At 44.2% G+C, this 27,757-nt stretch overlaps 1 protein-coding gene across 49 annotated transcripts in view; it reads right to left on the bottom strand.

Annotated features, from left to right (window-relative positions):
• The window catches only part of PPP6R3 (protein phosphatase 6 regulatory subunit 3), a 126,535-nt gene that overhangs the window by 45,687 nt on the left and 53,091 nt on the right, over positions 1-27,757 (bottom strand). For 31 of the 49 annotated variants that reach the window (XM_067037768.1, XM_059069313.2, XM_067037767.1 and 28 more), the window contains 7 exons: positions 27,524-27,756; positions 23,006-23,192; positions 19,617-19,754; positions 16,671-16,736; positions 14,425-14,537; positions 9,563-9,676; positions 1,562-1,691 (listed from right to left, as the gene is read on the bottom strand). In XM_067037768.1, coding sequence (XP_066893869.1) covers positions 1,562-1,691; positions 9,563-9,676; positions 14,425-14,537; positions 16,671-16,736; positions 19,617-19,754; positions 23,006-23,192; positions 27,524-27,750 — 975 coding nt within the window. In that variant the 5' untranslated portion in view covers positions 27,751-27,756. The remainder of the gene's footprint in view (positions 1-1,561; positions 1,692-9,562; positions 9,677-14,424; positions 14,538-16,670; positions 16,737-19,616; positions 19,755-23,005; positions 23,193-27,523; position 27,757) is intronic. The other 18 variants (XM_067037739.1, XM_067037753.1, XM_067037765.1 and 15 more) reach the window with 1 other exon arrangement.

Here is a 27,757-nt window from a genome sequence, read left to right as displayed (position 1 = left end):
TCTGCCAAATCTGTGATAAAAATGCAAACTCAGAAGTTGCCTTTGGATCACAATCTTGAAACAGGACCAACCTCAAACCTGTTCTTGTCCATAAAAGGGAGTTGCTATTCTCTGAAATCACAAAAGAAAGACACAGAACATTCCAGAACTTCAGAAGTTCGGCAGGAAAGGATGATGACCTGTGACAACGAAGCGATGGGGACGCCCTTCTCCATGTCCTCGTCCACAGGGGATCCCTGCCCCCCTGCCTGCACTCCTCCAGGCCCAGTGGAACTGGACGGCCCCCAGTTTCACTCCCTGCAGCACAGCTCTAATAAACACAGATCTACTCACACACCATATCATGTAGTAAAAGCAGCCACAAGCTGAACTCACTCACTCCTAGCTGTGAACAAGAGGAAGGGCAGACCAAACACTGTCTTACTTCCGAGTTAGGCCCAAAAAGAGGACCAGTGTGAGAATCCATATTAGTCGCTGCCTTTTTTGTCCACCTAGAAAGAAGACTGTGGCACCTGAGACACAGGTCAGGGGCACCTGGCCACACCCTCTCCTCTCACAGGTCCTCCTTCTCCTCCAACTTCCACTTCTCTTCTCGTGAGCAAATCCTGCTCCTCTCCTTACTCTCCCTCCTCTTCTTCCCAGGTCTGGCACAAAGGACGCCACTGTTAAACACCAGCTCCCCCTCCACAAGATGGTTAAGTAAACAGAAAACATCTCCTTTAGAAGGGAGACACTTGTCTACTAATTTCCCAGTAACTCACATCACAGATGCCACAGAGACACACTTTCCAGAGCCTGGGATGCTGGATGCGATGATGCAGGGCAGAAGCAAACACCACAGTGTAAGAACCAGTGCCGGCGGTAGAACTCTCATGGAACTGCCTTCCACCCTACAGATGCCAAAAGGAAGAGCCTCGTCCCCTAAAGCTCGATCTGCGCCAACCCGAGGGGGTGGGGTGTCACGGAAGGACACCACCATGGACCCTGGACACCCCTCTTTTGGAGGTCTTCGCTGTCTGCTGTCTGTGCTTTCAGTGGCTGCCTGATAAACAGTCATTTCTGGATTAGCACACGGATGCTCCCGACAGAAAAACTAACACTCCAAGTCACATTCAACCACTTCTTAAATGACATACCTGTCCATCAGGTGCTTACACTGCTCCAACCCTGAATAAGACAACTCAATTTCAAAGATTAGTTCCTAAAAGATTAACTTTTACCTCAAAGATGTGAAAATAACATGCTATGAGAAGAAAACAATTTTACTGGCATATAAGTACGCAGAATATATAGGAAGAACAAAAAGCTGAGTTTCCTAAGGAGATAAGTAACTTACTTAATTTTAATTCTACTCTATTCATCAATTTAGATGCTATATATCGATAAAAGCCAATTAAAAACTAGCTCAAGAGCAATGAAAACAACTGCCAGTGTACCTTCTAATATGCTTTGCACATGGGAGTCACAGCCAGTCCTTTAACTTACAAGGTTCATCTACTTTCTAACAACAGCTGAAATCTAGCTACTGGGCTGGTCAACGGGCTTCAGAGAGCTGCCTTACCTTGGGTGGCTCAAGCAGGAGTTCATGAAAAGATCCAAGTCTTCCTCGGATGGCTTCTAGAACGCTCTTGTTGACCGAACAAGCTGAATGACTCATGCCTGGTGGGCAGATCTCTATATGGCCTTCAAATCTTGAAACAAAGCAAGTTAATTTGATTTATTATTCCAGAACAAATCATTCAAGGTGCTCTGTATCAGCATATAGGGATATACATAATAGCTATAGAATATATACTGATTATATCAAAATTTCTGGAAGCATAGGAAGAGGGTGTAATAAAACCTTGATGGGGATCAGCCAACATGATCTGAAATCCAAAGATGTACGGTGTCGGGTGAGAAATTATATGCCATTTCTTCCCATTCTCTCTTAAACCTTCTAACTCCTTATACCTACTGTACTAATATCTGGTCTCTAACCAGAAAATCTGGAAAGCAGCAGGAGATCCCTGAATTACAGGACACATCATACTGCCTGTCACTGGAGGACTATTAATAATAAACAAGCCTGTATGTGTTATATACAGTTTCTCTTGATCAATCAATCAACATTGCTTCCTATTTAAAAGGCTTAACTTACTCTTCTGTATAAAGCTGCATCTATACTCATTATAAACCACTCCTTTTAGAAAAACAATTACAAGTGGAATGAGACTCCCAAATCCCAATCAGTTTTAGAAAGCACAGGGGTTCTCAAAGTTGGGGGACATAAGGAGGGAGGGGTCTAAAAATGTGGGTGTACAGTTCAGATTAAAAGATAAACCTGAGAGGGGTGTGTCAGTGCAAACTAATGCTTAACAATGTAGCTGCCTGAGCCTGAACCCTGGACCTTCACTCACCGGTAATTCGTTCTAATATGGAAAATGGGAACCACTCAAGAATGTCCCTCGGGCTTCCCTGGTGGTGCAGTGGTTGAGAATCCGCCTGCCAATGCAATGGGACACGGGTTCGTGCCCCGGTCCGGGAGGATCCCACATGCCGCGGAGCGGCTGGGCCCGTGAGCCATGTGCGTCCGGAGCCTGTGCTCCACAACGGGAGAGGCCACAACAGTGAGAGGCCCGCGTACTGAAAAAAAAAAAAAAAAAAAAAAAGAATGTCCCTCTCAGGACTGCTGTGGGGACCACACTAACGTAGACAAAGGACTGAGAGCCCTGCCTGACACAGCTAACACCGAGAGAGTGATTATTAGGACTACTACTTGAGAATATTTCACACGGGCAAGTGATTTCTAAGAGCTACACGGAACAGCCTTCAGAAACTCAATTCCTAGAAAGGGGGAGTAGGTAGAGGAAAGGCCTTTTGCTTTGATTACAGTGCTTTTTAATGTGTAGGGGTTTTAATAATTTATGTGGCCAAATATAGCATTCTTCACTATAGTCTCTGTCCAGGAAGCCATACTTGAAGTTCTTTACAATGCCATAATCCTATGAGTATCTGCATACTTTTCCTCTAGTGGTTTTCATTTAACTCATCTGGAATTTATTTTTATGCAAAACAGGTATAGACATGATATTTTTTTCCCCAAGTGGCGAGTCACACTTCTAAGCCACATTTATAGAACAATCTGCTTTTCCCCACTTATGTGAAAAACAAAAAAACCCGTACAAAAAGATATACTAAAATTCCTTAATCATTCACATAAATTTTATTTGTTCATCTAATAAATACTTAGTGAACATCAACTTATGTACCTGCCTTGACTCAGGTACTACAATCAATATCCATGGTGTTTCTCACATTTTAATCCCTTCAAATATATGTAAAAATCTGCCAAAACCAAAACAAAACCTGTGCTGATATTCCAAATAGAGAAACATTAAATCTGGAACTTAGACGTGGAAAGGAACAAGAAGCGATGGCTGTCCGGGGCATCGGGAGTCTGCTCCTCTTCTCTCTGAGCAGAGGTCTACAGTCCACGGTATCTGCAGCCACTCAGCTCCCTCACCCACTCACCAGTTAAGGAAACTTTGCTTATTTACTGTTTTGGATGATTATGAATAAAGGGTACAAATGTTCACTTACAAGTTTCTGTGTGACACAATTTTCACTTTTCTTGGGTAAATATCTAAGATAGAGTGCTGGATAATATACTACAATAAAGGTCTGTTTATTAAAAAACTGCCAGGTGTTTTGAGAAGATGGCCACATGACTTAATATCCCAGTTGGAGAGTGTGAGGCTTCACTGTCATCAGTGCTGGCTCTCTCTATTTGTTTGGTTCAGCTGTTTAGTGGGCTGAATGGTCCCCCCATAAAACGTATGTCCACATCCTAGTCCCCAATCTGGATGCCTTTTCTTTCTTTCCTGCCTCACTGCACTGCTAGGGCCTGTAGCATGAGGCTGAATAGAACTGGAGATGGGAAATAGTCTTGCCATGGTCCTTGATTTCAGGGGCTACGATTTCAGTCTTTGCCCATTAAGAATGATGGTAGCTATGAATTTCTTTTTGTTTTTCAGTTTCCAAGTTCCTTTCTATTCCTAATTTGCAGAGGTTTTATCATACAAGAATTTAATGAAATGATCACATGGTTTTACTTCTGTAGTCTGCTGGTATCAGTTATACTGGTTGATATTTATTAAAGCTATTTTTATACAGCAGTTTTAAGTTCACAGCAAAATGGAAGAGAAGGTACAGAGACTGCCCACATACCCTCTGCCCCCACAAATGCACAGCCTCCCCATTATCAACATCCTCTACCAGAGTATGTTTGTTACAATCCAAGAACCTACACTGATACGTCACCACCACCCAGAACCCAGTTTGCATCGTGGGTCACTCTAACGGGTCTGGACAAATAGCGCCGTGCACCGGTCACTCTGACACTCTACACGGAACATTTCCACTGCCCGAAAGGCCCTCTGTGCTCCACCTGTTCATTCCACTCCCCTTGCCAACCCCTGGCAACCATGGTCTTTCTACTGTCTCCACAGTAAAATATGACATTTTCCAGAATGTATGTAGCCTTTTCAGACTGGCTTCTTTCACTTCTTTCTTTTTCATCTGCATTTAAGGTCCCTCCATGTCTTTTCACGGCATGAGGGCACATTCTTTTTAGTGCTGAGTAATATGGCACTGTCTGGATGAACTACGGTTTATTTATCCACTCACCTACTGAGGACCTCTTGGCTACTTCCAAGCTTTAGTAAGTGTGGATAAGGCTGCTAAACAACTGTGTGCAGGTTTTTGTGTGAACCTAAGTTTTCAACTCCTTTGGGTAAATACGAAGGAGCACAACTGCTGGACTGTATGGTAAAGGTATGTTTAGTTTTCTAAGAAACTACCAGACTGTCTTCCAAAGTGGCTGCACCATTCTGCGTTTCCACCGGCAACAAATGAGACTTCCTGCTGCCCCGCAGTCCTGCCGGCACTTGGTGTCGTAAATCAGGTCCAGTGAATTGCTAGTACTGTGCTTCTTACGGATTTCTGTCTAAACATTATGACCATTTCTGTTAGAACTTCTGTTTTAGATTTACAAATAACTGCAAAAATAGTACAGAGTTCCCATGTGACGCATACCCAGCTTCCCCTGTGACCCATACCCAGTTTCCCCTGTTATTATCTTACATTTGTCAAAATTAATGAACCAGTACTCACAGGTAAAATCCATACTTTATTCAGATCTCCTTGGTTTTTGCCTACGGTTGTTTCTCTGACCCAGAATCCACCCAGGACACCACACTATATTTAGCTTTCAAGTGTCCTTAGCCTCCTCTTGCTTGTGATAGTTACTCAGACTTTCCTGGTCAGGTACTTTGCAGAATGTCCCTCATTTGGGGTCTGCTCTTAATGTTTTTCTCATGATCATGGGTCTTTGAGAGGAAGACCACACAAGTAAAATGACATTTTCATTACATACTATCAATACAACAGTGCTGGCTGTTGACTTTGATTATATGGCTGAGGAAATGCTGGTCAGGTTTCTCTGTCAAACTTGACAGAGTAACTGTCAAGTTCTCATTTTATTCTCTTTCCATACTGCACTTTTTAGAAGGAAGTCATGAGGTGCAATCTACACGTAAAGAGCGGAGAGTCTTTTTCTTCCTCCTTGAAAAGGAATTATGAACTATTTGGAATTCTCCCACAGGGGAGATTTGTCTCTTCACCCCCTTTTACTTATTCCGTCACTTATTTATATCAGTATGAACTCATGGGTATTTTATACTTTGCGTTATAAAACAATACTGCCTTATTTTATTGTGCAAGTGGTCCCAGCTCTGGCCAACGGGAGCTCTTTTAGTTGGCCCGTGTCCCGCTCACACACTCAGTGTTCTGGGTTTTCTCTTTGAGCGCGTCCTTACTGTCTGCACCACAGGATACTCCACACTCATCCTGTATGCTTCTTAGCCCAGTTGCAGAACCAGCCATTTCTCCATGAAGCCCTGGTTCCTTTACCGGAGGATGGTATGAGAAACTGAGATCTGGGCACACAGTTACTTGTTCCTGGTGATGCGTCATGACTTCTAGGCCTCACAAAGCAACTGTCTTCCTGGTTTAACTCTTCATATTTCAGTATAGGTAACTTCTAATGTCCTACACTGATCCTTTCCTCAACTATGTCAAAGGTTACAAATGAGCCCAAAGGCATTCTTCAATTTCTGTTGTATTTTTCATTTGTAGCATTTGTGTATGATCTTCCATCTCTCTGTTAAAATTCTCCATCTGTTCACATATTGCTCACTTTTCCCACAAGCCTTTAACACATTAATCATAGTTATCTTAAATTCCCTACCAGATTGCTCCAACATTTTTGAATCTAGTTCTCCTGACTGCTTTTTCTCTTGAGAGTTCAGTTTGTTTGGGTTCTTTTTATCTTGCTTCTTTGTCTTACAATTTTCTAGCTGTGATGTGGACATGCTGTGTAAGACAACAGAGACTGATATAACTAGTATTTGCAATGGATACACCTCTTTTTTTCCTAGGTCTTTGGTGTGGGGTTTCTGGATCAATTTATAGTCAGCAGCTGAGTTAGGTTTGGGTTTTGTTGTTCCTATGACTGACTTTTCTCAGCACACTGAAGACTTTAAATCTGTCTCAAGTTACTTCGTATTTATAGTTAGGGATGGATTGCCAAGTTTTTCTCAACTTCTGCTCTGCCCTTAGCTGAAGTTCTTCTCTTTAAGCCTGCTCCTGTGCTGATGGTCTCCTTCCACACTGCAGCCTTCCCTCCGCCAGCACGCTGCTGTTGTCACTTGATGTGTGGTGGCCTGGTGGGGAGGACCGCTCTGTTGTTCTGGTTCAGCCTCAGTCTCAGGCAGTGGAAGTGCCCACGGACCTCAGGGGTGCAGCCCTCTCGGTGACCCTGCCCTTACTTTAGTGGTAGGGGCTCTCTAATAGCCTGGGCCCTGAAAGTGTCCCTGCTTGTCCCGTGGGATAGAGCCTTTTTCCTGGTCCCTTCCTCTTCACCGTGTCTTTAGGGTTACAGGGTTTGCTGCCCTTTCGCCAGTGGCTTCGGGTTTTATTCAGCAGGGGCGGAAATGGAGAAGGACCCTGCTGCTGCATTCCGCAGCCCTACTCTGGAAGGGAGGCTTTCTGGGGGCTCTTACCCGGCCTCCAGTACTTCCTGAGCAGGGCTCGTAGGTATGTGCAAAGTCCTGAGTCTGTAGTTCTCAGGGTGTCCTTGCTCTCCCTGCATCTGAGGCGCTTCGGGCGTTACATAACCTACTATCATTCTATGTTTATAAAAAACACATTGGAACTATCATTTTTAAAAAAATATTAGTGCATATTAGTAAGGGAATGGTAACATTTTAAAATTTTATTTATTTATTTATTTATGGCTGTGTTGGGTCTTCGTTTCTGTGCGAGGGCTTTCCTCTAGTCGTGGCAAGCCGGGGGGCCACTCTTCATCGCGGTGCACGGGCCTCTCACTATCGCGGCCTCTCTTGTTGCGGAGCACAGGCTCCAGATGCGCAGGCTCAGCAGTTGTGGCTCACGGGCCTTGCTGCTCCGCGGCATGTGGAATCTTCCCAGACCAGGGCTCGAACTTGTGTCCCCTGCATTAGCAGGCAGATTCTCAACCACTGCGCCACCAGGGAAGCCCCTGGAACTATCATTTTTTTAAGATGAAAAATGAAACTGTATATGAAAATACCTCAGTTCCTCAGTAGAAGATAAGAATTATATTGTGCACTAACTCACCCCTTCTCTCCTTATTTCTTGCGTTTTATTAAAATAATCTGGAATTTATTGGTTTTTTCAACATTTGACTTATTCAATTATTCATTCTTAACGTAACTTTCATAGTCATATGAATTGTCACCTTCCTATCTGTTTCATTTATCATTACTTTCACCAATATATTTCCTTATCTTAAGTTCTTTATTCTACCTTATTTTTCTGCTTGGCTCCGGTAAAGTCCATCTCCGAGTAATCTGGCCCAGGAACAGGACACAGACGGGACACTGAGGTCCATACGCTTGAAAATGCCTCCTGCCCTCACACAGCAACAGAAGTGCTTCAGGGTCACAATCCTGCCCTCTGTTTTTCAGTGTTTAGTTAGCTTTACAAATGACATGTCTGGCAATGTGATTTGCTTTGCAGTTAACCCATTTTTTTTTTGTCCAAATATTTTTAAGATTTATCCTTTATCCTAGGGATTCAGAAATCACATAAGGATAAGGCTAAGATCTCAGTCGTCCACCATCCCTCCACCCGCCCCTCTTTAAAGTTAATCGTGCTTAGTATTTGATAAACCTTTGTGGTCTGAGGATAAGTTCCTCCTGATCAGAAATTCCTTCCTGTCTTTTAATACTGTATCGTCTCCATTCTCAAAGCCAGAGTTGTCAATATAAATCTCATAGCACCAGCTCATGTGCTTTTAAACCATTTTGAGAGAAGATGCAACTGCCTTGCAGCATCAGTAGCAAGATAACAGTCCTGTATCACCTGATTAATACCTTAAGTTATTCGTTACGTTATTTAAAATACGATTTACCAGGGAAGACATAGGCAAAGTCAAAATTGCAGATACAACTCCAAATGACAACATAGTTGAAGCAGTGCTGCCACACTGCCCTTCCATTATCACTAACCAGAGAGTAAAGAACCAGAAATAGAGATGAAGACTTTGGGAAGTAGGGATTGGTAAGGCTGTGTTTACTATTTTGCTGGAAACCAAAATGACATCACTGAAACTAAATCCAGAAATGCTGGATGGCTAAATTTTCATATGCTGACAGCAGACCGTGTCTCTCCTCCTCTTCATGCCCTCTGCTTTACTGGATGGATCCAATAGTGGGTAAGAAAATACAAATTCTGATCTCTAAACCACATGTTCCCGGAATGCAAACACATACATACCTCTTCAAATTCTCATTCTACAGAGAACAATTAGGAAAACTCTGACAATTAATAAGTAAATTAGCTTTGGGTATAAACTGTAAAGAATAATATGACAAATATTAATTGGCTTGTCCAGAGGCACATACATAGGGAAGACAGACTATATTTCTGATTCTGAAACACATAGCACAGTTTTCCTTAAGGCCTCAAGCCACCTGCCCGTCCATTTTTAAACAGCCTAATGAACTGAAGTTGCCTCATATGTGAACCCCCCCCAAAAAAACCACCGAAAGCCTCAAGTTAGCAAGCTCTGGACAGAATCACAAGATGGAAAGAGCCCTGAACTGCCACTTGGAGGAGAGCTGCGCACCAACCAGGAACACCTATTTTCAATTTTCATAAGCAAGAAATAAGCTTCCCTTGCGTTTGAGCCATTTTGCATGGGTTTGACTTATTATATAGAAGCGTTTTGGTAACTACTACAAAACCCCAAATGACTAGAATCCGAATATTGCCAATAGTGTTTATCAAACCATACAGTTCAACTACATCTACGCAATCCCATTCATATAAAACTATTTATATAGGAGAAGAAGATTCAGCACCTGAAATTCATGGGCATGATATTGTAGCAATCAACCGACAACTTAACTCTTAGCTTTTAAAAAATTCTAAAAGCAAAACCAAATGGCTCGTTTCGCAAGATAGAAGGAAAACTTACGTTGGTCGCCGTGTCTCAAGTAAAGCCAACAATATCTGGACTGCGCTGACTATGGCCGATTCATTCTTCTCCTTGTGGAAAATATTTGATAGGAGCTGCTCTATAATTTCTTGCCTAGGAAAATAAATCAATAGTCAAGCGCTAAATGTAACGTTGTTTAACACAAACAACTTCGGAGAAAAAGATCATGGTATCACTAAGACAAGTATCATAAAAGAGTTCAACCTCACTTGTGCATATTTATTAACAATATTTTACTTTTAATATATCTATAAGGAAGGCCAGTGATCTTGCTTATTATAAGTGTAACACAGACATATATATATATATATTCCCATCTCCTCCCCTCAGCAAAGTCACCTGGGCCTGCTTGCCTTTGCCAATCCTGTTGAAAGCCAACAAACACCTCACGACTGGAAGTCACCTTCTACTCAGATGGTGGGGACGGGCGGTAAAAAGACTCAGAACCCTTCAGCCCCACAGAAGGAGGGGAGTTTTTTTAACAAAAGGAACCGTAAATGTTTTCCCACAAAGGCATTCATGTATAATTAACAAAGATCTAAAACAGATACAAGATAACATCAACTGCTGCGCTGCGCTCTACAACTAAAATTTGGTAAAACCAAAATAACGTGGTAGCAGCGAAATGGGTGCGACTGAACCACTGCCCCAAAAGTATTCTCCACAGGCTCTTCCCATGACAACCCCCCCACATGTATACAAGGTCACAATTAATGTAGAATACAAGGGTAACCTGTTAGGTGAATAAATTTATACGGATGTTCTCAAGGAAAACCTGTTTCTTAGGATCTCAGTAATTTTTAGACCCCATGGGGATTAAGAAATGGAATCGCACTAGCAATGAGAGGGACAGCTAGTTGTCCCTGGTGCCCCCCTGGCAGACACACCAGTCACCCCAAGGTACAGCTGTGCTCACTGGCTACTAACACCAGTTCCTTTGCCAGGTTAGAGGAGCAAGTAGGAGAGAATCTCTTCCTCTTTGGGGAAAGCAAATAAAACTGGTATCTAAACTAACTTCAGAGGATCCTCTTGCAGGAAGTAGCTTTCAAGTACTCTCAGACCAGCACTAGAATTGCTTGTGAGACCTCTACCCAAAACAGTACTGTAAAAGTCACTCAACACACAGCAGTCTACAGAATAACTATTAAACTTGGAACTGAGCTCTGGAAAACAGACTGCTTTTTTGTAAATACGTATATTCTTCAAATAGCAGCCTCACCCCAGGTAGAGGGGTACCGACAGGGCATCCAACTGTAGATGTCCACCTTCTCATTCAGCTGTAGTGTCTAACTTTCCAGAGAGCAATATCACCTTTCATAAACCCTGACGCCTGAAGGGAGTGGATAACAAAGAGGCTCTCACTCTTTCATGGCTGCATCCAATTGGAAGTCTACCATACCCATGGAGAGTATTCTACTAACGGACAAAAATGAGATAATAACTAGCAAAAATGTGATGGTCAAGATGCAACACAGCAGCTGAGCCATATTCTGAGTCTTATCTAAACATACAAATATCACCAAATACAGAAGAAATCATAAACTGAAGAACGGAACTTATTAAACAGGATAAAAAGAATGCCTTCATATTCTTTAAATAATAAGGCATTTATTTACAACTGAGAAGACATATTCACTTCCACTTTTTAAAAAATGGAGTTCCTGGACGAACACCAATAAAGTTCATGATGTGAGCTGTGTTACGCACGAGGCCAGCCAGGTCCTTCACCCAGGCCTTTGAGACAATGGCGCACTTCTGTTTTGTTTTGTTTTGATGTGGGCAGCTAAAGACTCGCATCTATAAAACTAACGGGCTCAACTGGGCCCAGAGGCCGACCCACTGTAAGCTCATTAGTATCAAGAATTAGGAGCTGCCTTGTCCAACCCTCCCTAACACAACTAGTTTTAAAGGAATTCTGGAACTTCAGATTTTCCCACAACAGAGCTACTAAATTAAATACATTCAATTTAAGCCCAGATTGTTTCCCAAGCTAACACTCACTACCTAACACCTTGGTCCACTTTCTTAGAGACCTTTTGGTATCCCTACCCACCCTGACCATTCTCTTCAACCTTAGCTCATTTCCAATTTTTCCTGCAGTGCTAACCTACACTTCCAGTTACACATACAGTGTTTATGTGGGGGTTAGCCTGTACACTGAGTAGACTGGCTTATAACACAACACTGCTAATATATTATTAGGTGATAATCAAATACATACAGATATATAACAATATATAAAATATACACAGACACTGTTAAAATTAATAAAAGCTTACTAAGCTCACAGGACCCTTTGGTCACTGTGTACTTCCTCAATCAACAGATACTAAAAAGAACGATTATAATGTGGGAACACATCTGATATTAAAAAGGGTTGGGGCTTCCCTGGTGGCGCAGTGGTTCAGAGTCCGCCTGCCGATGCAGGGGACACGGGTTCACGCCCCAGTCCGGGAAGATCCCACATGCTGCGGAGCAGCTGGGCCCGTGAGCCACGGCCGCTGAGCCTGCGCTCCGCAACGGGAGAGGCCACAGCAGTGAGAGGCCCACGTACCGTGCAAAAAAAAAGGGTTGGTTCTCATCCTCAAGAAGAGTGTCGGAAGCACTGTTATAGAGTTAAGTCTCCCCAATGCTCAGTGAAGGTTTAACTCAGTGACACCATGGAGCCCCTGACTCTTTAGGACCACGAAGTTGAAGAAATTTACTCTAATATTTAATGATGTTGATTGATTATGTACCTATCTGCATCAAAGTACAGTTGCCTGATCCAGGACTAAAGACACAGTCTGAAATATATTAGCTAGTGCATACAGAGGCTCCAACAGCTAGATCCCACGTTTAGTCCAAATAGAGTTGAGTGAAGAGAGGGCTGGCACAGAACTCAGTGATTACTACTGACCAGCCTGACACTCGGGGTGAACCTGCACAGTCCAGGAAGGGAGCCAAGCACCACCTGTGGCCACAGAACGCTCAAAAGGTAACTAGTCTGAATTGGCCTGTCCTAAGTGTAAAATACACACTGGATTTCCAAACCTTTGCACAAAGAAAAGAATGTAGACTCACTCATTAATAATTTTTTAAATGAACATATGGTGAAATATTATTTTGTACCTATTAAATAAACATAATTAATTTCACCTATTTTTTTACTTTAATATGGCTACTAGAAATTTTTAAATTACATGTGACTTTTATTATATTTCTATTGGACAGCGCAGTCATGAACCACATGAAATTACTGACAGTCAACATTTTTTAACCTTAAGTTAATTTTTACATGGTTGAACCTATTACTACTACAATTATCGGTACTGTATATTATAAAAGGAGTACATATGCCATAATGCCCAAGAATAACTGAAATGGGGCAGGTAAGATGACATTTTACTCAGAAGCTGATAATCTCTTATGTCTTGCTACTTGAGAAAACGAGTCAATTCCTTCCTATTCTACAATGCACATTGGGAAAATACAACTTTATTTCTCAGAATACAGAGTTTGAAACAAGATATTTTGTCTCTAGTTTGTTCCTTGTTTGTCTCACACTTGCCAAGTAAACAATACACACAAATGTCTTATCTTATTTTATTATTTTTTTTCAGTACGCGGGCCTCTCACTGCTGTGGCCTCTCCCATTGCAGAGCACAGGCTCCGGACGCACAGGCTCAGCAGCCATGGCTCACGGGCCCAGCCGCTCCACGGCATGTGGGATCCTCCCGGACCGGGGCACGACTCCGTGTCCCCTGCATCAGCAGGCGGACTCTCAACCACTGCGCCACCAGCGAAGCCCCAAGTGTCTTATTTTAATAAAAGGGTCTTCCCTGCCAAAAGATGCAAACGAGTCTCAATATACAGGACTAAAAAATTCCAACAAAGTCATTAAGAACAACAACAGTAGCAGTAAACTGATGCAAGACTGCCATTCGTACATAACAACGCTAACCGTATGCACTCTTTCCAGCTATTCATCCAAAGTGGGGAAATGCCTTATTTTTGTTTACTAAAATAACTTTCAGTTGTAGGGATGCAGGCAAATGTATGCCCATACTTGATGGTAAATACTCTTCCTGAAAATGTATGAATCTACAAATACCAGTATGGTAGGTTGGCCATTCACAGATTTCAAAATAGTACACCACCCCCAAGCTGTCTTCCACCTGAAACACATGAGATGTCTGTTCATCAGGAATTATCTAAAATTAAGAGCAGAAGAAATATAAAGAAACAAAACAGACAAGATGTAGAACCCTTCGAATCAGGTCTGGTCAGGTTACCCCAGTCAGCTGCCAAGGTACAGTGGATCCTAAGAAGAACTTCTCATTAAAAATCACTGACTGGGAATTCCCTGGTGGCCCAGTGGTTAGGACTTGGCCCTTTCACTGCTGATGGTGCGGGTTTAATCTCTGGTCGGGGAACTAAGATCCCGCAAGCCACACGGCATGGCCAAAAAATTAAAAAAAACCAAACAAACAAACCACTGACTTAGATGGGTCAAATTACTTCATACACCTATCTTCCCCAAAGACCATGGAGGCAGTGACTGCAGTTATGATGTCACTGCCCCATCCATGATAGTTTTATAGAATTTAGTTTACAATTATTGAGAAGTTCGAAGTCTACATATAAATGTCATTTATTTACATTCTTACCCTGTAAGTCTCCAATGGGCATCAAGAGTGGCTGAGATCAGATAAGCAGGTTTTCCTGCCTTCTCAGCCACCCACAGGTTATTTTCCAGGGACAGGATTCCCACATAAGAAACACTTACCAAGTACTTACACTGGTAGCATATCAAATAGCATCAATATGAAAAAAGAACAAGAAGAGAGTTTCAAACATACTTTTCTAGAGTGGCAAGCAGGGGGTCTGGTTCTGTACTGTTCTGAATTTGTAACATCTGGTCTCTGCTCAGGCGAACAATTTCACAAAGTGACTGTGATGCATTTGAATGCCGCTAAAGGAAAGGAGTACAATTTTAACTATAAAACACATCAGAAGTCAAATTTGTAATAAAATAAAGTTAGTGAAGAAATTGCTTAAGAAATAACACAAATTAACACTGGCCATAAGCTACAGTAAATAAAAAGCCAGGGTCCAAAGAAATAACATATGTCAAGCATGAGTATTTTACCCTGCCAGGCTTTACTTAACAATACCACAAACAAAATACATGTTACTTTGTGTAGGGAAATGTAATTAAAGATCTGACAAGGAAAAATTTCTTTAATTAAATACTTGAAGAAAAATATAACCCCCGAATTTATATACTTTTAGCAGCAAAGAAAGATGAACACAATTCTTCGGCTTAAAAAAATAAACGCAGCTTTCTGGAATATACGAATGGATAAGAAATACTGCTCCTTCTTTCGGTGCGCAGTGTGCTATTCTTCAGGAAAGTTCTGAAGTCTCAGCACCAGACACCTATGCTCTGTGGCCTGTGGCACTGAGCATCACCTGCCCAGTGAGACCAGCAGGTTCCAGCACAGATGACAACACACACCAGGATATCAAAATCCACTGTTTGCAATCAGGAGTCTAACATTTCCTCAATAAATATATGCAATTCATCACTTAATACAAAACAGAAGTATCAACAGGACTGTCCAAAAGACAAAATTAACTTTTCTTGCAAGTCAGTTAGAGAAGGTGCTGATGCCCCAAATGCTTTGTCCTTTGCAATAATTAAGTTGCTGCAGAGTTGGGCTTCTCCTCTGTCAACTTCTCCTGGACCCTTCAGACAGGGACAGTACCTGTTGAGCAGGAACCTAGTGATGAGCAAGCCTCATCTGTGGATGTGTCCTCCCCACCCCATGAACAGGGCAGGCCACGTTTCCAGCACATGGGAAAGGTGCTCTTGGAACCATCCAACTCCCCCAGCCACAGCAGGAGGGCTCATCACCCCAACCAGGCCGAGGGCGCCGTCGAAGCTCTAGCACACAATACGTGCACACACTGGAGTGTCCTTCCTGTGTGTCAGCAGTAATGATACTGCAGGGAGCACATGATGTACTGTCTCAGGGGAGGGTGGGAATCAACAGCCCCTTTAATGGTTAGCTCTTTTCTTTTTTGAAGGGGGTGGGTAGATAGGGAGCCTGCTTTAGGTAAACTCCAGGTACCAACCGTTTTTAATGGACTGCAGTAGAAGGGGATACATCTACCTCCACAGGAAATCTGTCTTGCTGGGGAGAACGCACTCTGGCCACATGCTCCTTCCTCTGCACTGTCTCCTCTATGGTGCTCACTCTCCGATTAATCCAAGCTAGAGGCATCCAAGGAGGCTGCCCATGTCCCATGACATACCCTGCATGTCGTTTGAAACAACTCCTTTGTAGATACTACATTGAACCATGTGCAACTGTCATTTCCATAGGCAGAAATGGCCAAATGCTGGCAGCTCCACAAGGCTCAGTCCGCTACTGAAGACGGCAACAAGGGCAGCAGCAGAGAAGCAGGGGGACGGCCTCCTCTACAGTGGCATACCTGCTGGCCCTGGAGACCCCACCCCACCCCCAGGCATCCCCTCAGCATGAAGCTCAACGTGCAAACTCCAAAGCAGCTTCAATTCTACTGCCAAGTCAATCTTTAGCACCCAGGACAAAGGCCAAACCTGTCAGCACAAAAGCCTGAGCCAGGAAGTAGAACCACCAAGAGCTCATCACTCTTAAGGATTCAATGGTGACCAGGATCCTGCTGTGCTGTCTGGAAAGCTTTAGCCAGAATGGAAAAAACAAATGCACACAGACGTGGCCACATCATTTGGGCTAATGATGGGTATAAAAGAAAAACAAAGTGTGGAGGAGGTTTGTAATAAAGGCAAGCAGATGCAGCACGAAGTCTCAGCTCTAAAAAGGAGATGGAGCTAGACCCAGGGCTCACTGTTTCACATTGCGGGAAATTTTCTGAGTATTGGCAAAATGCAGTATTTTTAAAAGCCTTTGGTGTTTAGAAACCTGTCAACTTGAAGAATGCCAGGTGATAGCTGTTACCTACCCTCTACCTTCATACCTAGTACAATTATGCTCTGTGCCCAAATAAACATGGTTCATTTTTTAAAAAATCAAGTTTATAGTCACACAAGAGAACTTACATCTTCTTCTTGCGATGGATGAACTATTTCCACAAGCCTCTGGATAATTTTCTCCTCATTTAACCACTGTAAAACACATTGTAGAAGTAATCATAGCAATGAGTGGCTCTTGTTCAAGCCCCAATGAAGATTAACATACTTGGAAATATCCATCACATTTTAAGTAGAATGTTACAGGTTTTCTCTGGACTTTGAACACTACAGGAAATTAAAAGTCCCCCAAGGAAAATGCCAGTGAATATATTATTTTAACAGTAGCTACAGTACCAACTACTCAACAAGTCACAATACCCACATCCAAAAATTCTATACATCAGTTTCTTGGTGATGTTAATTCTCAGATACTGAGTACTAAAACGGTCCGTACTTTGGACATAAGGTGGGGCAGGGAATGGAACTTATACATTTTCTGTAAGAGAGCATTCACTTTAAGAGAGCTTCAAAAAGGTTGAGAAAAGCAGTATTTAGTATCAAGCCTCTGGCTTAAAACACATGATGAACTTTTACCTTCTAAAGCCAAAACAACCACAGGAAACGTGGGGGCTGGCGGGCACCACAGAAACAGAGTTTGTCTGCCCTGCCACATGCTAGCAAGCTATTACCATGATTAGGACACTCTCTTCTTCCACCATATATGAAATACAGCCATGAATGAAAATATGAAGGGGATGAGAATAAATGAAAAATCAGTCAGCATAATATTAGTTCCACAAGAACAGGAACACCGTAATAAACAAGGCACGCACTACCTGGAACGGGAGTGCGCACACACAAAATCCCAAAGGTTAAAAGAGATGGCGGCAGGGCTGGGGGTGGGGTGGGGTGGCGTGAGGCTAGGGGTGGGTGGCAAGAAATCAGACACGCTTTGCTAAAGGCATGTGGAGAAATTCTTAGGTTGTCTCCAGGCTCCTTAAGGAGAACATGCCAAAGGAAAATGCAAACAAAAGCTATTAGGAGACTACCACAAAGGCAGAGGCCCAACCTTACATTTTAAGATGTTGTAAAATGTGTACATGAAGTACCCTGTGTTTGAATCTGTTCAAACACAGATTCTGACTCAGCAGGGCAGGGGTGAAACCTGGGATTTCTAACATGCTCCCAGGTGATGTTTGGGACCACATTTTAAGCAGCAACGACCTAAAACAGGACGCAAACACCTCTACAGAGGAGGTGGGGCAGGGGGTCCTGATGGCCAAGGGAAAAAGTAGGAAACTTTGTGGGCAGTGAATGAATCAAACCCCCACCCTCACTGCCTCCACAGCTATTAACAAGCACCGACAGTCCAAGGCCACGGTGGGCCCCCCAATCAAAGTAAGACATTTAGGAGTTTCTAACTAAACTTCCCCCCACCTACGCCTTTATTAACCACCTACCACCATATCCCTCCAGAAACGCACCTATTCCTTTGGAAGTGGGCCCTAAAATTCAACCCAGCAGTGACCAAAGGAATTCTAAGAAACCATACTGAATAATATTCCCCAATAATAATCCAAACATAAAGGTGGCCATCCCTCTTACCCTTAACCACCTTCCCTGGAATCCCCAACCTCTACTGAGAAGAGACTCACAACCACAAAAGCACACCTAAAAAGGGCCAGAGTCCCAATTTAGGGCCCTCTCCCACAGGCAACTCCCAGGCCATGCAAGAGGTCCCCCCAGCTGACTTCCTCACATGACCACGGTTCTCAGTAGACCTCTGCCTGCTCCTACAGACCCAGCCCTGACCCGACCACCAGACTCTCCCACTCACACAAACACGCTCCGGCACACCTGCCCACCTCGGTAGAACATGTCCTTCCCTGGGACACCACCCGACAGGCCCTCCTTCTGGGCCTTCAGGTCTTCAGCTTTTTCAATAAAACATGTTTCCAGAGTTCTAAAGGTTTGAGGTTGAGTATTAAAGATGGATTGAGGGACTTCCCTGGTGGGGCAGTGGTTGAGAATCTGCCTGCCAATGCAGGGGACACGGGTTCGAGCCCTGGTCCGGGAAGATCCCACATGCCGCGGATCAACGAAGCCCGTGTGCCACAACCACTGAGCCTGCGCTCTAGAGCCCGTGAGCCAAAACTACTGAGCCCACGTGCCGCAACTACTGAAGCCCGTGCACCTAGAGCCCGTGCTCCACAACAAGAGAAGCCACCGCAATGAGAAGCCCACACACCACAACGAAGAGTAGCCCCCACTCGTCACAACTAGAGAAAGCCCGTGCGTAGCAACGAAGACCCAACACAGCCAAAAATAAATAAATGAATTAATTTTTTAAAAAAAGATGGATTGGACTGGGGAATGGTTCTGGAAGGAGGCAGTGAAAGGGACAAAAGAGAGGAAGAGACAGAAGACAAGAAGCAAAGATGAGAGGCTGTGAGAAACCTCATCTCAAGTCACTCACACCCTCCCCTCTTCCCACCCAAATCCCACCCAAGGCAGCTCCTCAGGATACACACATATCCTGAAATAACCACCTCACCAAATTTTAAAATATGTGCCCTTTTGGAGGTAAACTACTTTATCCTTCTTATCCCATGTTCTTAGGTATCCACGAGAAGAAAGTTACTTCTGAAGCCAGATTCCCTAGAAATGCCAATACCTCTTCTTCTTGACTTTCAGAGATATCTCTGCAGCGTGACCATCTTCTCAAGAAAGAAGCCTCACAGCATACTCAGATGAGACATTTAGCTCCCATTCTACCTTCCCACTCCCGCCGAAGAACAAACCAGCAAAGGGAAAGAACCCCTCACAAGGAGACAGCCTATGTACCTAGGGATGTGCATGTCGGGGAATCCTAATCCTGAAAAACCTGAATCTCTTCCCATTTTGGAATCAACCCCCCCACCCCCGTTTCCCAGGCCACTTTCTACCAATCCCCTAGAACCCTGCCCAGACCAAGCAGCCCAGCAGCTCGAGCGCCCCTCCCGAGCCCGTCCCAGCGGCCGTGATTCTACTCACATTCAGCACATCCTGCCTGGGCTGTGGGGGCTCAATGCACGTCAGGAGCCTGAGCAACAAGTCCATGATGGCCGATGTTCCTATGTGCTTCATAATAAGGTCCACAAAGTCACGTTTCTTCTTTAGGAAATCCACAATCTAGAGGAGAACAGCCACAAATGAAAGACACATCACTTGGGAACTATCAACTTTAGGATGCTTTCAGTCATGACCCATCTAGCTGCCCCTTCCAAAATCCACCACCACTTTAAGTTAAGGAAAAGCAAATGCTGAATTAGTAAGATGTCGAATTGGAAAGCCTTCTAATTGTTACAGTATTCAAAAACCTCTTGGGGAAAAAAAAATCTCTTAAATTATCACATGTTCCCTAATACAATAATCCTTTATTTCTGTTCACTTTCATTATTAATTCTCAAAGAATAAGGACTAAAAATTTAACACCCTATAAAGAGCAAGCAAATACACCACTTAATAGTTTATGGACATAAAGCAAGTCCATCAGGCTCTACATGAAAACACAGAACAAACATTCAAAATCCTAACTGTACTCTGGCAAGTAAGAAAAATAAAAAATATAAAGAATTCTACATCAAAATGGCTAACTCATGTGCCATAGAAAATCACATTTGCATTTTATTTCAGCAATTCACCTGATCAGATTAACACAAGGAGGGTGAGTGAGTGTGGAAGAGGCTGACAGTTACCCCGAGGGGTTACGAAAACAGTTACACAGTCATGACCGCCGCCTGGGTCTCTTCTGCGCAGGTGGAAGAAGGCACCTGTTCTGTCCTGGACTCCCTTGTGTACCTTCGGGTTTCTGCGCGTGTGCACAGACCACCTGTTCTCAAGCCCCAGAAGCAGCGCGGTCAGCGTGGCGGCCGCCCTGACAGAGGCCTCACGGGAGCCTGTCTCTTGGAAGCCTGTGAGGCAGGGTTGCTCAACTCAGCGGTATAGGTGAGGTAACTGAGGCTCAGACCAGTGAAGTATCTTGCTAGAAGCTAAAAAGTGGCTGCCCTAAGATTTACATGCCCCCAAAGCCACAAGTCTGCCATTATCCCACACAACGTCTAATAGCCAGGGATGAACTAAAAACTGCCTCACACCATCAGGTGTAAATGAAGGATTAACCATCACATGTTGCTTCTCTAGACAACGAGGCTGAACTCTGCAACATAAACCTTCAAGAAGTTATACATAATTAATCCACTCACAACTGAGTCACATGGTAGTTTTTAAAAGCACAGTGGAGAAGAGAGGAAGAAAAAGTCAAATGTGGCCAAAATACTGCATTATTTAGTGGCAAAAGCACTGACTCTGGAGCCCAAAGGCACGAGTCGCAGCCAGTGCCGTGGCAGCACAGCAAGGACAGCAAGCTGGAGGACGGCACTGCTGAGGGGCTCACCCGTCCAACACTGGCGATGCTCCACGCAGCTGGACCTCCTGCTCCACGAGTTAATAAATGTCTGTACTGGGTAGGTCAGGCTGAGTCTGAATTTTTTTCATCACCTGCAGTTGCATATATCCTTACTAATACATTATGTGATGGGAGACCTTTATTTACACTCATAGTTCTCAAAAGGACAGAAAGGTGCAGTGTGACCTTTCCCTGAAGCTGAAAGAGCAAGGGCTCTCGAATCCTCTCATGGCTGAGGGTTTAAATGAGAAGCCCGACAAGCAGCAGAGCGAATGGGCCCTACTGGCATGTGCCATGTTCTTTACACAGGTAATATGTCTGGCCTCGAAGACCAATGCAAATATGTAGAACCCCAGAGAGCTTTAAGTGTATTCTCACTCTGTAATAAAGGTACACTGAAATCCAGGACCCACAAATTTGGGTTTCCGTAGCACAGAGTGAGGAGAAAAGCATGATGAAGATGTGAGACCTGTCTCAACTGTGACTACAACCATCTGGAACTGACTAGTACCTTAGACTGATGGGATGGCTTGCACTTTCCTAAAACAGTCACCAGTACTGTCACTTCGCATCAAAAGACAGAAGAAGGAAAGACAATCTGTATTGCAGTGATCATGATTTGGGGATTACTATCTAAGAAAAAAGAACCTCAATTGCAATACATTTAGGAAAGTCATCTTGCTCAATTAAGAACGTGAAAGAACAGCCTCGTCTAAAATAAGACATGTATCCACTTTGCCTTGGCAAAGGACAGACCTACTGGGCCTAAAATAGTTCCAGTCCCTCCATGTCTGCTGACAGCAAGGACGGGTCAAGGAGCCTGTTTTCCACCACAAAGGATGCCGGGCCCAGCTGGTGTGACCCCTGCACCCCTGTCACCACACCCCTGCTGGCTGCACTCTGCAGGACTGTTAGTTTGCACTCGGGCATCTGAGGCTGTTGTGGCTCCGTGGGCGCCTGTTCCCATAAGTGGATCACAGTCTCCTCTTAGGCAGGTCCTCTCCCACACCAGTTCCCACTAGAGCAGTGATTCTCAAATTTCAGCGTGCACTACGGTCATCTGGGAGGCTTCTTAAATCCCAAATTGCTGGCCCCACCCCCAGAGGGTCTGATTCAGTAGGTCTGGAATGGGGCTCAAGATCTTGCTTTTCCAACAAGTTTTTCGGCTGGTACTCATATGCTGTTGGACCAGGGACCACACTTTCGAGAACCACTACACATACGACAGATACTTGGAAAGTCAGTTTCCCAAGTACAGTACATCTGAATTAAGAACAAAATGAAGCATGGTGGGGCGGGGGGCGGGATGCGGGAACATAGATGGACAACACCACGAAGAAGATGACGACGACGATGAAGGAAGAGGAGGAAGAAGGGGGAGAGGTTCCTGGAGTTAACAATGAGGAATGAGCTCCTGTTAAGCCCTACTGGACAGGAACAGCAGAGCTCCACGTGTACGCACATGACAGTCAGTACCCAGATGGCTCAAGTTTTTGAGTGGAGTCAAAATAGAAACAATCACCATTTGTATAAACTAATCATCGATTGCATTTATGGGAAAGCTTTTTAAGTTTCACCTGTGATCATCGTTAGGGGAAAGAAAAAACAAACTGTTACTTTACCATAGTCACTAAGATGCCACCCACACACCAAGCACTCAGTGTGTGCCCTCCTCACACACGGACCCCAACATTCTCATGCTTCCAACCACTTGTCAAAAGAGGAAGCCAAAGTATACTGAAAAACTGAGATGTGAGGTGCTCAGAAAAGAAGAGGTCAAATTAGAATGTATTCATTAATGAGTAAGTCAGTGTTAAGTCAGCAAGCATTTAGAATGCTTAAGGTTTAAAATATATGCTTTTACAGAACCCGGATTGCAGGCACACTCAGAACACCGAAGCAACAAAATTACTGGGGGATCATCTCAGGGGGACGATCAGTCCTAATACTTACCTTTCTGGAAAACAATATTTACCTGTTCTGGTTTTCTGCTGATAAGAATACTTAGCACCTTGCTGAAGAAACTGGCAAGTAGTGGGTTCAAGGGGGAATCGTTTAGGAGGAAGCTATACAATTTCATTAGCAAGGATTCATCTTCTCCCAGTCTATCATTCATTTGGGAGACATCAGAAGTGAGCAACTCACAAGATATATTTGGATACCTAGAAGAACAGGATACTCATATCATCATCTGTATTAACAGTTTAACTACATTAAGTAAAATGCAAATCAGAAAGGTTTCCTAAAACTTTGTGAAAGATAAACAAAGTCATCTTCTGGGAATTAGAAAATAATTTCAATCCATTCCGTCCAATTTAATCTAGAGAGATTATAAAGTGAATTTTCTTCTGTGTCTAAAAAAGAGCAAAGCAGCAGAGCTCATAGGACAACCGCGGGGGACGCCCATTTCCAGGAAACTGCACTGCACACAGCACCCTTAACTACTCAAGACACACTTAGGTTCCTGGACAGGCTGCCTGTATTCTCAGATGGGTTGTAACTGGAGTTAGAAAGCTAGGCTTATCAAGTGTTCAGTCCATATGACATGTTAAGAGAATAAATATTCTGATATACTCAGGAGAGAATAGGACACGGCCTGAGTTACCCAGGCGGGAAAACCGTATACAGAGCTCTCCAGACCAGTCTTCCAGGATCTTCTGGGATCAGCCCACCATCCGATCTCACTGCTGTGGGACACAGTCCTCTTCCACAGGCCCCACAGCCCTACAAATACCTGTACCGCTAAAGCACGTTTGCCCCTGAGCGCAAGAGCACTCTCTCTGAAAAGCAGGCAGGAGATGCATTTTCTCCACTCCTTTTACCACAAATGACTTCTCATCTGTTCTCAGAGCAACAGTGGAGACTCCAAGGCCCATCCAGACTACACTCTCCCCCTCCCACCGTTCACCTCTCTGCTCTTTATCCCTCCCAGGTGAGTAGCAGGGAGTGGCAAGTTCAAATGCTGATCAGGACAGGGAGGTGACAAAACAGCCAGAAGTAGCTATATAACAAAAGAGAGGGATAAAGAGTGAGGTCCGAACCCATGCAGCACCCCTGAGGCATCCAAGACAAGCAAGCAGCTGCCTGTTTGGAGACCACTGGCTTGAGAAGCAACTGGCAACAGACCAGAAGCTGCAGCACCTAGCAGGTCTGCCATGAGGGAGGAACACTGAACCGTATGAGAATATCCCCAACGGAACCTCTGCAGGGAGAAAAAAATCGAAGACAGACAACAGAACTGGCAGGTGTGTGGGCACAAAGATCACACTGTCAAATAGCTGTCTTCCGGAGGCTATGGCTCAATCAAATTAAAGCCTTCCTCACTTTATAGAACACATGGGCTCAAAGACGCCATAATATGAAGTCACCAAAGTGCCGGAGGCAGGAGCAAGCAGTGGCGACAGATGTGGCTTCTGGAGTCACACCACCTAGGCTCAGAACCTGTCTCCAACATTTACAAGCTGTATGACCTCGGGCACGTTACTTACCTTCTCTGGGCCTCAGTTTCCAAGGATGCAATATTAAGACAACAGTCCTTACCTCACGGGGGAGAGTAATACATACAAAATACCAAGAAGGAGGCCTGGAATAAATAAATACTGTCTGAATTCCCCCCCTTTTTTTTCTACTTCATAAAACTGCCCAAATGCTGCAACGGGGCTGGGGGCACGGGGGTGGTGGCAGAGTCGGCCCAACTGCTCTAATTTGGAAGCTGCTGGCAAAGGGCCAGGAAAAGCTAGAGACCCCAGCTCTGGCCGCAGCCCACTGTGTAGGGAGTATTCTCAAAATTCTGATGCAGAAGTTCCAGAGGAGCGCATGGGCAGCTTTTAAAGTTTTCACCTGTTTCTCCACCAGTGACCTGGAGGTCTGACTGAGCTAAAGAAGCACGCATGTGGGGGCCCATGCACGAACACAAAGGCTCAAAGTTCTGGTTCGGAACAGACTGGGGCTACTCTCCCTCTCCCTCCCTACCTCCCTAAGATTAAACAAGCTTCTGAAACACTCCAAGACCTCCTCTACCCCACCCCTCAGCAAGGCCTCTCCAGCCCCACCCCACCCTCTGACCTCAGCTACACAGAAGTGATGCGAAGAGAGCCCAGCCCAACTGTACCCCTGACCTGCAGCCAGTCCCCTTCCTCCTCCCACTATGAAGCCACCCTACTGTCCTCTCGACCAAGGCCAGCACAGAGCATCACGAGACCTCCCGCTTCCTCCACAGCAGCCCTCACCAGCACATAAACACACCGTTATTTCTTGCATCTATGGAAAAAACAAACACCACACCTCTCCTGGCTCCATATCTGCCTGTAGCTCCCACTTTCTCTCTGCTCCTTTTCCAGGGAACTACTTGAAAGAACTCTCTGCTTTGTCTCCAGTTCTTCCTCAGAAGCACTGCAGCCTGGCTTCCGTGTCCACCAACCCGGAGAACCTGCACTGAAGGGCCCCTGTGCTCCACGTTGTAAATGCCAACAGTTACCTGGCCTGTCAGCACAGCCCCTGGATCCCCTGGGCCCCCTGTCCCACCTCCCCGTCCTCAAGCCTGGCCTCCCTTGACATTGAGGGAAGCACCCCTCCTGGTTCTCCTCTTGCCTCTGAAGTCCCTCTGTGGGAACCCTGACCCGACCAATAGCATCTCAGCTTTTGGGTTTACACTACTACTTAAGGACCTATTTTTAAAGTTCTGTTCAAATTTCTGCTAAATTATTTAAAACTGAGGTATCTGTCATTAAGATTAAAAAGTTAGTGTAAAAATGACAAACCTTTAACACCTTGTGTATGATCACTGGATTAAAAGTGATGGGTTCAATCCACATATGTAACTGATACGCAGTTACGAACTTCACAAACCACAGCAATCACCCCATCATCCGTAAACTAAAAAGCACTAGTCTACATCTCCTTAGATGACTGTAGTCAACCTTAACCCAGAGCAGCTTTCAGATCCCCTCTGAAAAATCACTCTGTGCTAAACCAGCTGTCTGAGTCATCCAGCTCTGTGTATGTTACCACAGCTGGTGGCTCTGTCCAGGCCAGAAGTGCAGCAGAGAACTGCTCTGCTCAGCTCAAGCCATGCTCCCTCGAAATGGTGCCAACCAGAAGGCTGCATGCCCAGGGAACCACACCTGCTTTCTCCAGCTCAAAGGTAGCACAAGGAATGCTGGCATGGCAATACAACAGATGTCACGACTACTTTTTGGTAAAATAAGCAATTTCCACAAGGCTTGCTTATTACTCTGCTCCAGTTAAAGAAGTATTAGCTTCATTCAGCATGTGAGAAAACAGACCCAAGAAGGGTAAGCCTCTTGTTCAAGTCCTCAGAGCTTCTAGGAGAGGGTTACACCCATCCCGGGTGGGCCTGATACAAAGCCCACACCACGTTGCCTCTGGCCAGGATAAGTCCCACAACAAGCAGCACCCACACATGCTGGTTCACTGTGAAGGGAATTCCAAAGTAGCAAAGCATCTATCCTTGGGGCGACAGGAGTACACTGGTGCTCCTGTCAAATTCCTGTCCTTTTCTTTTCTAAGGTTCTACTCTCTGAGTGGAGACGTGCTGCATGCTAGTTGTCAACCTCAACGGCTGGCAGGGAACGTGACTTCCTTGAAGATCCAAGCCACGAGAACTTGAAAGCATTACTAAGTATTATTCCTCTGACAGCAAAACTCTCCCCACAAAGAAATGAAAGGATATCTGAAAAGGGGGACAGACTGGGGGAAAAAGGGCAAAGGATAATCCACTGTAGGCCATAATTCTTCCTATTCCATTAAGTTTATTTAATGCATTAATCAATGACTTTGTTTTGTTCCTGAATTGGTTCTATTTTCAGGCAGAGAGGGGGGGACAAATATTTCAATAGAGTTGGAGATGGAAAAGTAACTAACTGAAACCCCAACACTTTAAATACATATGGAATATTTGCAGAGTTTCCAGGGGTCCGAATACAAAGTGTTATAAGCTGACGACACCAGTGGTGAAGTAGATAAATCCACTGCAGTTATCCAAGGTGTTAGCTGCTTAAATTTAGCTACACTAATGTTCACCAAGACCCATACCCTTATTTTCAGTTAACAAAGGTCAGAATTTATTTTATCAGCAGCGCTGTTCATAAAACAAGCTCTGGCCCAGACGTGCTGTGTGCTCTCAAGCAGTCACATCATCTCTGTCTTCCTATTTGCAAAAAAGAGAAAATACTTACTTGCATTGTCTTACTATTTTAGGAAACTTTATCACTGTTTATAATGAATGCACTTTGCCCTTAGACAAAACCTTTTGGCCAAAATTTAGAACATTCACTTTAAAAATCCTGTGATTTCACTGTACTTAGTTCTAGAACAGATTGTTTGCTCCACTGAGCCTGCTGCTCTTGACATGCTAACATTCTGTAACTGGTCTACGGCAGCCCTGCAGAGCTGCTAGACAACAAGGACGATAATATACCCTACCCCTGCTTCACTTCAGCCCCACCTTAAAGAAAAGACTGAATTTTCTTACTTGTATCTGATCTTTTCATCCATGTCTTGAGGTGGTTCTTCAATAATGAATGAGACTAAATCTTCGAGACATTCTGCTTTTAACAGGAACTCTATAAGTTTGCGGTTCTGAGCTTTACATTCCTGTAAAACATCTTCCTCATCCATCAACTCCTTCAGTGTTACATCTTCTCTTTCTAGAAGTGTGTCTATGTGGGATGATGAGTGAAGATCAAATTTCCAAAACATGCTGCTC

The sequence above is a fragment of the Kogia breviceps genome, chromosome 7 (genome assembly GCF_026419965.1).
Source record: "Kogia breviceps isolate mKogBre1 chromosome 7, mKogBre1 haplotype 1, whole genome shotgun sequence".
Lineage (NCBI taxonomy): Eukaryota > Metazoa > Chordata > Mammalia > Artiodactyla > Physeteridae > Kogia > Kogia breviceps.
This window is presented reverse-complemented; position numbering and strand designations above follow the sequence as displayed.